The following is a 12,571-nucleotide window of genomic DNA, read 5'->3' as shown; positions in this document are numbered from 1 at the left end:
TAGCGTCCTAGTATTTGGGCTTGGCGACCAGGCCAAGTATGCTGCATTTGGTGGTATCAGAGTCAGGTTTAATAGGTTTCAAGGCTTGATTTATGCCTATTTTATGTTCATTTGTCATTTGACAGCTTGACTAAACATTAATTTGAGCTTGCATGACTTAATATTCGTATGAATGCTATAGTAATAAAAGAAAATAAAAGAGGTCTGTATACTAAATGTGACAATTGTGATGAAAACGATGTAAGACGGTGGTGTAGCGTCCTATTATTCGGGCTTGGCGATCGGGCCAGATTGCTACATTTGGTGGTATCAGAGTCAGGTTCAATAACTCTTGAACCTAGGTGATTGTTGTTGATATGCTGGTTGGGGTTTCGTAACCCATAGATTTAGAAATCCAAGTAATTAAATTATTCTGAATACTTGAAATGCATGAGATATCTCTTGTTGTGATACATGTAGGGTAGGAATAGGAACACATTATTTTTAATTTCGAAGCTTTCTTGCAGGAACGAAACTTGGATCATTTCTCTACCACTAACACCATTTAATTGTTTGTGTGTATGCTAGTTAATTACATATGCCTTCTAGATGTGTGAATCTGAGAGCTAATGCTCAAGAGGATGGTACATTCTCTGCACCTCCTATGTCACCACATAGATTGAACATACCTGATGAGGGTGTAGGTCCTCTGATGGAAGCAATATTTGGAGCATTCCAGCGGATTACTGGTGCTAACTCTATTCCTACACCTGTGAGCCATGAGTTATCGCTTGAACATCTACAGGTGTTAGGTGGTAAAGAGTTTTTTGGAGTTAAAGAGACCGATTTGACCATAGTTGAATACTGGTTGGAGAGAGTTGAAAGGATCCTCGAGCAGATGTCCTATTCTAGCGAAGAGTGATTCTATTGTACTATTTCCCTACTTGTTAGGGAAGCACATCGTTGGTGGAATATTGTTAAGAGAGGCACAACCACTTATGGTTTAACTTAGGATTATTTCTTAGAGGTATTTAGGAGAAAGTTAATGGGTGAGCAACATATGGAGGCTCATAAGTGAGAATTCCTTGATCTTGTGCAATGTGGTTTGTCTGTGCTGACTGTGAGGCATAGTTTGTATGCCTTAGTTAGTATACACCTGAGATGATTTTGACTGATAAGGACCGTTGTAAGAGGTTTCATTTTGGGATCAATCGTGAGACTCATGTTTACTTGGTGGCCCAAAATGTAAATTTGTTTGATGAACTTGTGGAAAGCCAAAGAGGTTGATGAGACTTTGGCTGAACCAGCTCATTCAGTGGTGGCTGAGACTGGTAAGAGGGCTTCTGATGGTGCTACAGGATGACTGCCCAAGAGAGGGTGAGATAATTACAGTTTTGGTAGGGAGACGAGACGTGGGTCTCAACCAAGTCAATCTAAGCAGCAGTGTAATGTTATGGCTAGCACTGGTAGATCGATTAGTGGTTCTAGATGGAAGCTTTGTGTGCATTGTGAACGTAGGCATCTGGGGAGTGTCGTAAGTTGACAAGTGGATGTTATAAGTGTGGTTCGAAAGAATATTTTCTGAGGGATTTCCCAAATAGAGTTGAGGTTTCACAGACTTAGAGTTCGACACCTATTTTTGCGCTTGCTAAAGGCTAAGGTCATGGTAAAGGCAATGAAAGACTGGTTGGACAGTGAATTGTTGCTCACACCGTTGCTTTACAAGTTGAGTCTGGAGGCCCAACTCGATTTTATGTTGTTAGGGAGCCTAAGGATCAAGATCCAACTGATGCTATTGTAGGTCTTTCACTTTGCAATCTATTTCATTGTTTTCCTTGACACCTTTTTGCCTTGCCTCATTCAATAGCATAGAGAAATCCCCAGTACGTAGTAAGAACATATATGAACTCAACTGGTCTCCTTGTCTCAAACCAATCGATGGCAAAAAATGCTCAATAATATTCTCATTCACACCCATTGTATAAGATACTGAGCAAACACACCTCATAATAAGAGTTATCCAATCAACATGAAAACCCAACCTAGACATCATACCAACCAAAAGTCTTATTCAACTCAATCATACACTTTACTCATATCAAGTTTAAGTGCAAAATTACCCTTTCGACTCATTTTCTTTAATTTAAGATAATGCAATACATCATAAGATATTAGCACATTATTTGAGATTTGTCTCCTGGAATAAAAGCCCCTTAAGCCTCATTAATATAGTACCCTAGCAACCCCCTCATACGCTCAAATAAGACTTTCGCAATAATTTTATAGATAACATTACATAAGTTTATAGGTCTAAATTGTGTAATATTTTTTGGCTTCTCAACTTTAAGAATCAAAACTATATGAGTTTTATTAATGTCACCCATTTCTATTTCTCCTTTTAAGATAGACAAACAATATTGAGAAATATGAGGGCCAACAATATGCCAGTACCTTTGATAAAATAGTGTTGGAAAACCGTCAATCCCCAGGGCTTTGAGAGGCACTATCATCTTAATAACATGCTAAATATCCTCCTCAGTAAATGGTTTAAGTAACTCTTTATTCATGCTAGTTGTGATACGCTATTCCACCAACCCCAAGACTCTTTCATAATCACTTGCTTCAGAAGTAATAAACAACCTTCCAAAATGCTCCGAGGTAATCTATAATAAATTCTTGCCATTAATTACCTAACCACCATTGTCCCCCTCCAACCCGATAATCCTATTTCTAGTCCGGCGGCCTACAGTTATTTTATGAAAGAAACTTGTATTCCGATCCTCATTCTTCAACCAGTTGACTCGAGCTTGTTGGTCCCAAAATAATTCCTCCTTATCGGCCTTAAGATTCAAGCCTAATTAGGCGTTTGTGATTTCAGCCAAGACATCATCTGTTGGATCCAGATTATAAAGCTCCAATAATCATTCCTCTAAATCCCTTTGACCTCTCTTTCGTTATTGTTTTATAAGACAACTCCATTTTTGAAGCTGCTTACCTAGTTGCGCCAACTGTACCAGAATGACATCAGAGGAACGTGCCCAACCCTTTTTTACTTTTTCTTCAAAGGACTCTTCTAAACACCAAATGGCCTTAAATTGAAAAATACTAATAGCTCGTCCGTTATCATTCTGAATTCTTCCCCTTGTGTCCACTAGAATTGGGCAGTGGTTAGAAATTGAGTGGCTTAAATGCTCCACCAATTAGCCAAAAAATAGAATCCACCATTCCAGATTCGCAACTCCCTGATCAAGCCTCTCCCATATATTGGTCAAAGAAAACCTTCCGCTCTTCCATGTGTACCACCTACCATTGAATCCCAAATCTTTCAGCCCACAATCTTCCAAAGTCGTTCGAAACTCAGAAATCTGTCGTTCTGAGGTGCAAACATTTCTTTTCAAAAGAATAAGTGATCTCGTTGAAATCCCCCACCACCAACCATGGGGTAGACTGTTCGATACTTAATTGTCTAAGGAGGTCCTACGACAACCATTTATTACGTTCATCGGGATTTCCATAAAAGCCCATTAATTTCCAGGTTTCTCCATTTTCATTATCCTGGATATCAAAATCAATAGGGTATTAGGAAATGGTCCTCAGAGTGGCCAAAGAGTTACCTCTCCATCCCAAAGACAAACCCCCTTTCGAACCTATAGCTCTTATATTGATGTCATTCCCAAATCCATATTTCCTTCTGACTACTTCCATCTTTTTTGAATTTAGCTTTGTTTCCATAAGAAACAAAATTCATGGATTAATGGCTCTCAATTTGCTCTTGAGCTGATTAACATTCTGTGGTTTCCTCATACCACAACCATTCCAACTTAGAAGTTTCATTGCGTTCGGCTGTTCCACCCTGCAGACCTATACGATTTCTTATTGATACCTCTTTCGATATTATTTTTTGATAAAACTACTACTACATCTCTTACTAAACAATTGGCGTTTCTTGCCTTTCAAAGTATAAAGTGAATCATTATCACCATCAAAAACCATATCTATAGGCCCATTTTCAGTCTCAGCCCAACTAATATCCCTAATGTCCATATTTTGTCGATGGTCAATTCCCATAATTGACGCCTCCTTTTCGAACCCTAAAGGAATAAAATTAGGATTTGGAAAATATTGCTCTAACTTACCCTTTCGCTTACGCCTAGAATCCCTATCCTCCATTAAATTTCAGCCAACAATACCACTTTCCTTATCCACTATTTTGCAAAATGACCCATCCGCCTCTCGCAACCATTGACTCACGATTGAGATTCTTCTTCTCGCCACCGCATGGGGAGAAATATCCCACCCGAAAACTACTTCGAAGGCTTAACTCTGATTTTAATCGGGCAGAAACTCTCCCCATGACCAAGTTTGCCACAAATGAAATAAAATAAACTCAATTTCTCATACTGAAAACAGGCATAAAAGACACGGTCCTTACCAACTAGAACCTTCTTTTTTCTCTTCAACAGTAAATTCACATCCAACTTAATTCTAATACGCATAAATTTTTGAAAGCTCAATGCCTGGGTTGACGTATCATATTCGAGAAACATCCCCAAGAAGTTCCCAAACTGTTTAGCCATTGATTCAAGCATTAAACTTGGAGGCAAATAATGTACTTGGACCCAAAACTCAGTTGAAGATAACAGAACTAACAGTCCTTCGATTGATTCTTGTGCAAAGTCAGCAAATGATTGTTGAAAAACCATGAGGGTTCTAGAAATCACTCTGTTCATATCTACAACATAGAAGAATTGAAAAAGATACCTTATCTCATCTAGATCAGAAATACAAATCCCCCAAATGGGATGCCATAAATCGGCTATAATATTAAGCAGGAAAAGGAAATATACCACACTATCTTTCAAACATCACCTCACCAAACAGAATTGGTACTCATTATCCACCACTGGGGCCTCTTCCCTAAACGCATCTTCCTCTTCATCAAGCAGATTCGGATTAGCCAGTTTCTCCTCCATAACACATGAATACAAGAAAACCTAACAAAAACTCACAAGAAAACAAAATCCTAGAACTTTAGCAGACCCATGTCAAGCGATAGATGAAAACCTGTGTCAAGTGACAAACAAAAGAAAAATATTTTCTCAATACAAACATTAAAATATTTTATTGTATGTTATTTTAAAACAAGCATTTGTATTCTAATTTTGTGATTTTTATATACATACACATGTGATATGATTTCTAGTAGTATATGTCAAGACTTTACAAAGTACATACAAAATATCTCAGTTCACTATTTTTCCTAAGAGTCATTTACAGACTATTTAATATACAAAGATAACTGCTAACTAACGTTAACAGCTAAATGCCTACCGCTAACAACAAACTAACTACTTTAACTGACTTTAGCTATACAATAGATACTCATAACATGCCTCGATACTCAAGATGTTATTACAAGGGTGGCCCAACTTAACATGCCACAACATAGGTGAAGAAGTAAGTTATGCACTGTTGAGAAAAGCGGAGCTAAATTTTTTAGTACCAACGGGCTTTGTAGGAGCTTTGGAAGGGGCAGCATGAGAAATATCGAACTTGTAGAGGCCATTATGCATGTGGCCTACTAGTAGAGTTGTCCATGTCTGTATGTCTTTCAAAAAACACAAAAATGGGTGAAACTTAAAGTACACAACATTATCCCTTGCAAATTGCCCTACTGACGACAAATTCTTACAGATATTGGGAACATGGAGAACACTTCGGAGATGTAAGAGCCTAGAACCAATTCTTACAGACATTGCAAATTGCCTCTTGTGAACAAGAAATACGAATTATCAACGAGTTGACCCTCATTCCCAGAAATGAAGGGTGAGGGAATGGAAATAGTACCTAGAACAAATCCTTTAAGACCATATCCTTCAAGAATCAACAGAAGTTGATGTTTCCATAACAGGAAATTATGTTCCCCGAGTTTGATAGTATCATGCTTAGAAAAATACTAAACAATATGCGAAGAAGAATTACTAGAACCATGTGAGTGAACTGCTTCACCATTATTAGAGGAATGCCTAGGAGTATCCACTGTTGGAACAGCTTCTGTAGCCATGGCCCCCCAAAAAAATTACACCAAGAACCTAGCTCTTGATACCATGTCAAGACTTTATAAGGTACATACAAAATATCTCAGTTCACTATCTTTTCCTAAGAGTCATTTGCAGACTATTTAATATACAAAGATAATTGCTAACTAACGTTAACAGCTAACTGCCTACCGCTAACAACAAACTAACTACTTTAAGTGACTTTAGCTATACAACAGATACTCATAACAATATAAATATACAAATTTGGTGAGAAAAATATTTTATTTTGAAATGAATTTTAATTTAACTTATACATATTATATATGTTATTATTTATCAAATTTAAAGATAATGTTTAATTATTTAATATACCTATATTCTAAATATTTATTTAAACGGATAGGATTTCTATTTATTATTATTCCCATAACTAGTGTACTTTTTTGATACGGTTCCTTATTAGTATTTCCGAATGACACCAGGAAAAGCGTCCAAATGGGTGTTGGCCATTCCTCCCTTTCTTCTTGTTCGGTTGACTCACTTTGTATTATTGCTTTTACAGCACAACCAAAAACAAGCTCTTTTTCCAATTCCAACCGGCAAAAGCCTCTCTTTCCCACAAAAAAACACTCCCCTTTTGCTGTTCTAAAAATTGGGACTTTAAACTGCGCGAGAGTAGCTGGGGAGATGGAAATCGGAAAGGGTATTGCTGCAGCAGGAAAACCCATTGTTGATCTTCATGGTATTGATGACGGCTTGATTCAAAAGATTGTATATGATGCTCTTGTTTGGAGTTCTCTTCATGGCCTTCTTGTTGGTGACAGAAATGATCAGGTTTGCCGTACATCAGATTTTTATTATTTAGTTCTTTTTCTTTTCTTTTAATTTCTGTATTTACCCTCACATTCAGCGTTCATGTTGATCATCTTATGTTAAACTGAGAGAAAAAAAAACTACAGGAAGAATATGGTTGAAGCAATTTAATTCTTGATGTTTGTTTTTCGGTGAACGAGAAGCCAAAATTTGAACTTAAATTGCACAATTTGCTTGCGTTTTGATTTTAGGGAACTTTTTAGTCCATCAACTGTGAATTGTAGTAAATATGATCGTCCTGAAATCATCATTGTGCCCTATTATTTTGTAATTGTTAGTTCATTTTCATCCCCACTACTCTGTTAGGATTCTTCTTATTGAAATGAATTTCGTTTGCAATTCTGTCACTATCTTTTGATGTTAATTTTTTTTTTTTACATCTGGTTGACATCATAATTTGAATTTAGGGAGTTAGGGAAGGTGCTCTAAGTAAAGGTGTGAGTTATATTAGTTTTTGTGTGCTTGAATTCGATGGGCTGGGTCTAATTGCAGAGATCTGGGAAACTACCTGGTGTTGGCATGGTGCACGCTCCAATTGCTTTGTTGCCCACGTCATTTCCAGAATCTCACTGGAAACAAGCATGTGAACTAGCTCCAATTTTCAATGAACTAATCGATCGTGTAAGTTTAGATGGAAAGTTTCTGCAAGACTCCCTAGCTAGGTATGCTCTCACTCTCCCTCAATGGTTTTGTTGTTATGCACACGCTTTCTTCTTATAACTGCAATCAAGTGATGTGCAAGTTTCTGAATCATAATTCAACTTGTCCTGTGAGAATACTGTTTGCTTGAAGTTGATATTGTCAATGCTTAACATTGCAGGACAAAAAAAGTGGATGCTTTTACCTCTAGACTTTTAGACATTCATTCCAAGATACTAGAAATGAACAAGAAAGAGGTAAGTGGGTAACATTTATGGATATTTGGTTTTTAATAATGTGGGAAGGATTTATTTTGATTTAGGCAGTGGAGTGTTTTAATGTCCAGATTGAGATGTACTCCTAGTATCTCTGTGCACCTACCTTTCGTTCATCTCACCCTTTGTCATTTTTTCAACTAGTGTTTCATTTTTCCTTTCTGCGATAAGCTGTAAACTAGGTCCTGTTAAGAACAAAAAGCTACTTAATGAGATCTTATCTTTCCCTGGTGTGTTAAAGATTGGTAAAACTTGTTTATAAGAATGGAATTCTTTTTGAAGATTTAGTGATATTATGTTTTTTGTGAAATGAAACAAATACTATAAGGTCAATCATCGGTACATATTAAATTGTTTTCGTATATTTGCCAAATGATTTGCTCGAAATGTGGAAATCAATGCCTTTTTTTATTACACCTAAGATTCTAATCATATTCAGTTTTTGAAACAGGAAATACGCTTGGGTTTGCATCGATCAGATTACATGCTTGATGAGAAAACTAAATTACTCCTCCAAATAGAGTTTAACACAATTTCATCTTCGTTTGCTGGTCTTGGTTGTCTTGTGACTGACCTTCACAGGTTGAGCCAATAAGCATTTTACCTAAGTATCTCCATCATAACTTCATTTTTATTTGCCTAAGTTTGAATATTATGTGCTGTAATTTCCATATTGAATGAACCTTATTGAGAAAGGCATTCAAATGGTGCGTGTTTGTTCTTGTCACTTCAACTGTGTTCTTTTGCCATGCAAAGAAAAATCTGAGGCGTAGATAGATATCTTATAATTATAGTCAAGGTTCTTTGTTAGGGTTTTTACTCTGGTAGTGATCAATTACTACAGAAAGTTTCATTAGCCTGTGTTTATTGCTAACCTTAATTGAAAAAAACATAACCATTGTAGGTGTGAAACTTAATATCAATGTTGCACTTTCATTATGCCCCTAATATTTGAAATATAGCAGCATAAAGGAGTAATAGAAATATTTGTTGGTGTACTGATGCAAAAGCTTGAAAGATATTCTGAATTGCTTAGCATTGTTCAGCAAACTAAATTATCAACAAGTATTTTCTCAACCATTGCTAGTCATTTTGCAGGACCCTACTTGATGACTACGGAGAAGACCTTGGTTTAGATTCTAAAAGGATCCCAGGAAACACTGCAACTGGGCAGTTTGCTGAGGCATTGGCTAAAGCTTGGACTGAATATAATAACCCCAGGTTAACTTTCAAAGAATATACCCTGATGGTTCTTGTCTTCCTGCAACCATTGAAGTCATGTTGCTGCTTATAATATCTTTTTTTGAGGTGTACAGGGCTGTAGCTATGATTGTTGTTCAGACTGAAGAACGCAATATGTATGACCAGCATTGGCTTTGTACAGTGTTGAAGGAAAGATATCCTCTTTAACCTTTATGTCTATTGGTTGAATAAATATGGTAAAGCCTTTTTGTAGTAAACATGTTTAGATGGTTATTATTATTATTATTATTAGTTAGAAAGCTTTGATCCAAAGTTCACTTGGCATTGCATTCCTTAGCTTGGTATCACATATAATGTGAGAACTATCAGGAAAACACTGGCTGAAATTGATAGCGAAGGCCAACTTCTGCCTGATGGCACATTTCTTGTGTATGTATCTTCAGACTACTGCATAGAGTTGATTTTTCTTATTAGATTCTAGAATTAGCATGCCCAGCTTCTTGTGTTAATGTCTGAAATTCTTGCACCTGTAGAGGTGGCCAAGCAGTTGCAGTTGTCTATTTTAGAGCAGGGTATGCACCTACTGACTATCCTTCAGAATCAGTAAGCAATTCAACTTTTTTTTTTCTTTTTGCTCCTTGTCACACACACGATTTTGATGGTTGCTTTTCATGTTATTCTAAAATAGCCACTATCACTAGTATGATTTTGATGGATTCTTTTTTTATCTTGTCATTTTCAGACTTTATACACTATGAAGTGTTCACCTTTGCCAATTACAGCAACATTAGACTTATTTTTTTCTGTTTGTGCTTCTGATGTGTTTGTTACATTTAAAATTTTTAGGAGTGGAGAGCTCGACTGCTAATGGAGCAATCTTCAGCTATCAAGTGCCCGTCAATATCATATCATTTAGCAGGAACTAAGAAGATTCAACAAGAACTTGCAAAACCTAATGTGCTTGAGAAGTAAATAATTCTATAGTTTCTCTACAAATAATGTTTTAGCAAAATATTCTACCCAAGTTATCAATGGATTTATCACTTAACTGAGTTAGACTTAGAAACATCCTCTTGAAAGATTTATTTCCAGTGACTAGAGGTTGCTTAGCTTTATAATTATGTAGGGAACTTTTTTCCCTTTCACATGAAATCTCAAAACTTCATTGCATTTACTGTTTATTCAACGTAAAAAGTGGCAACTCCAAAATTTATGGAGCTAGGATATTGGAAGATTATAGCGTGCTTTTTTCTTGATAGTGCAATAATATTAGTCTAAATTTTTAGTGAACAATTACCTCGAGTTGTACATTTTTTATTTTTCTCTTCTCCATGCATGTAGGTTCCTTGAGAGCAAAGAGGATATCGCCAAACTGCGGAAATGCTTTGCTGGACTGTGGAGTTTGGTTGACTCAGACATCACCAAGAAAGCAATAGAAAAACCTGAGTTATTTGTCATGAAGCCTCAAAGAGAAGGAGGAGGTTCTATATCTTAAAAACTTTAGAATATAAATATTGTTCTTCATTGTGATTCTTTTAGTTGAGAATCGAGTCTTCGGTTCCACTTCAGGGAACAATATCTATGGTGATGATGTGAAAGAAACCCTTCTACGATTGCAAAAGGAAGGGTCTGAAGAAGATGCTGCTTATATACTTATGCAGAGGATTTTCCCAGCTGTTTCTCCCACATTTTTAATTCGTGATAGCATTTGTCATAAAGATCATGCCATATCAGAGCTTGGGGTATACAGTGCTTACTTAAGGTATATCTTAGTAGTTTGTTTCACCCCTTCACTGCAGTTTGTGTCGTTTACATGCAAATTGTATTAAATTCTCCCTTTACTTATCAATCCCGAATGGGAATAAAAGGAAAAGAAAAGGTTCAAAATTATGTTACTCGGATTCAGGTGCAAGTGCTGGATGTGAGTATATAACCAACATGGGTAGGTTTAATATGCCCAAAGTTTTTCCTTATATTTATAGGATCTTTGGAAGGTCATATTTATATACCCATGTATTATGTGTCGAACACAAATATCTAAAATGATACTTTAAGAAAATGAAGAGTCTGGTAACGTCATTTGAAATGGTTTTCACATCTTTAAAGCTTTACCCTTTTACTCTCAACATTTCTCATTTTGGATGCACCGGAGAGTCACCAGTTTGCCCTTGCAGGAACAAGGAGAGTGTCATCATGAATGACCAATGTGGCTACTTGATGAGGACCAAGGTATCATCATCGAACGAAGGAGGGGTTGCAGCCGGATTTGCGGTCTTAGATAGTATATATTTGACTTGATGAACCGAGTTTTGTTGTTACCACTCATGTAGTTATTTACAGGACACTCAGCTTGGCAAATAATGGTCCTCGTTATCTTGAAACATCGAGAAGAGCTCTTCAGGTACTGTCTTGATATTAATTGTTGCGTACTAATATTGGAAAAAATTGAAATAATATCAAAATTGTATCATTGTTATTTTGGTTTGGTTTAATGTCTTTGTTATTTTGGTTTTGGTTTAATGTGTAAGAGGTTTTTGTACTTTTTTTTAATTAAAAATTTAGATCTTGTACAAATTTCGCTTTAAAGGATATATCTTTTTTTTTTTTTCAGTTTCACCTTTGTTCTTTCTTTTGAGTTAAATCCGGCATTCAATTTTTAAAGAAAAGCTGATTTTGACCCTCAACTTTTTTTTAAAAGAGTAAAATTGATTTTGAGATACCGGCTAGACCTGTCCATGGGCCCGGTGGCCCGGCCCGGCCCGGCCCGATAACTCGTCCGAAATATGGGAGGGTTCGGGTAAAAATATAGACCCGAAATATGAGCTTAGGCAAAAAAACGAGGCCCGTTTAAAAAATGGGTCGGGCCTCGGGCACCACTTTTTTAGCTCGGGCCTTGCCCGGCCCGAATATAATAAATATATATTTTTTATTTTTATTTTTTAATTTTAAAATACTTTTAAAATATTTTTATTTTTTTATTTTTAAAATAATTTTTTAATGTTTATTTTTTAATTTTAAAATACTTTTAAAATTTTAAGCCCATATTTCGGGCCTGGCCCGGGCTTAGGAGGCGGGTCGAAATTTTTTTCCGGGCCCGGCCCATGGACAGGTCTAATACCGGCTAAAATGTTTTTTTTTTACATAATAGTTTGCATGGTAATTTATGTGTATTTTTATGAACTATATATATATATATATAAATTTGATTTTTTATATTTTCTAAATATTTATAAACGTCCACATAAGACAAATAATGTAATGTTAGCATGAAGTGTACGTGGATTGTTAAGTGGGTTCTTTCTTGCCTTAAGACTTAAAACATCAAAGCTAAGGGTATGAAATAGGGGAGCTATGTCTCGGGATCAAGTCTCGAGACATGAACATCAATGTATTAAGATACATTGTTGAATTTGACACATTGAGTTCGGATTCAAATTCTAACTCTGTATTTGACTTCGTTTAACTTTGAAATCTTTTAAATAGATCACTTAATATTGATTAATCATGTTTATGGTTATAGTTGTGAATGTATGGAAATTATTATGATGGAATGGCAAATTA

General features: G+C 36.0%; 1 protein-coding gene across 1 annotated transcript; it reads left to right on the top strand.

The window, feature by feature from the left end:
• The first annotated feature begins 6,476 nt into the window (after positions 1-6,476).
• On the top strand, positions 6,477-11,502 carry LOC105788073 (glutathione synthetase, chloroplastic). Its single transcript, XM_052624322.1, has 12 exons — positions 6,477-6,854; positions 7,386-7,555; positions 7,714-7,789; positions 8,259-8,389; positions 8,906-9,028; positions 9,124-9,208; positions 9,363-9,439; positions 9,544-9,613; positions 9,857-9,978; positions 10,352-10,491; positions 10,580-10,772; positions 11,185-11,502. The coding sequence occupies exons 1-12, from the start codon at positions 6,516-6,518 to the stop codon at positions 11,306-11,308; spliced, it is 1,650 nt and encodes a 549-aa protein (XP_052480282.1). The 5' UTR covers positions 6,477-6,515; the 3' UTR covers positions 11,309-11,502.
• The last annotated feature ends 1,069 nt before the right edge of the window (positions 11,503-12,571 follow it).

This window comes from Gossypium raimondii, chromosome 11 (assembly GCF_025698545.1).
Source record: "Gossypium raimondii isolate GPD5lz chromosome 11, ASM2569854v1, whole genome shotgun sequence".
Classification (NCBI taxonomy): domain Eukaryota; kingdom Viridiplantae; phylum Streptophyta; class Magnoliopsida; order Malvales; family Malvaceae; genus Gossypium; species Gossypium raimondii.
Note: the sequence above shows the minus strand (reverse complement) of the source record. Positions and strands in the feature narration are given on the sequence as shown.

Bases quoted from the DNA above. Each gene is read 5' to 3' on its own strand.
- LOC105788073 (XM_052624322.1), top strand. From the start codon at position 6,516: ATGGGTGTTGGCCATTCCTCCCTTTCTTCTTGTTCGGTTGACTCACTT. The intron at 7,556-7,713 runs GTATGCTCTCAC...TTAACATTGCAG, and splicing joins CTGCAAGACTCCCTAGCTAG to GACAAAAAAAGTGGATGCTT. The intron at 9,440-9,543 runs GTATGTATCTTC...TTGCACCTGTAG, and splicing joins CCTGATGGCACATTTCTTGT to AGGTGGCCAAGCAGTTGCAG.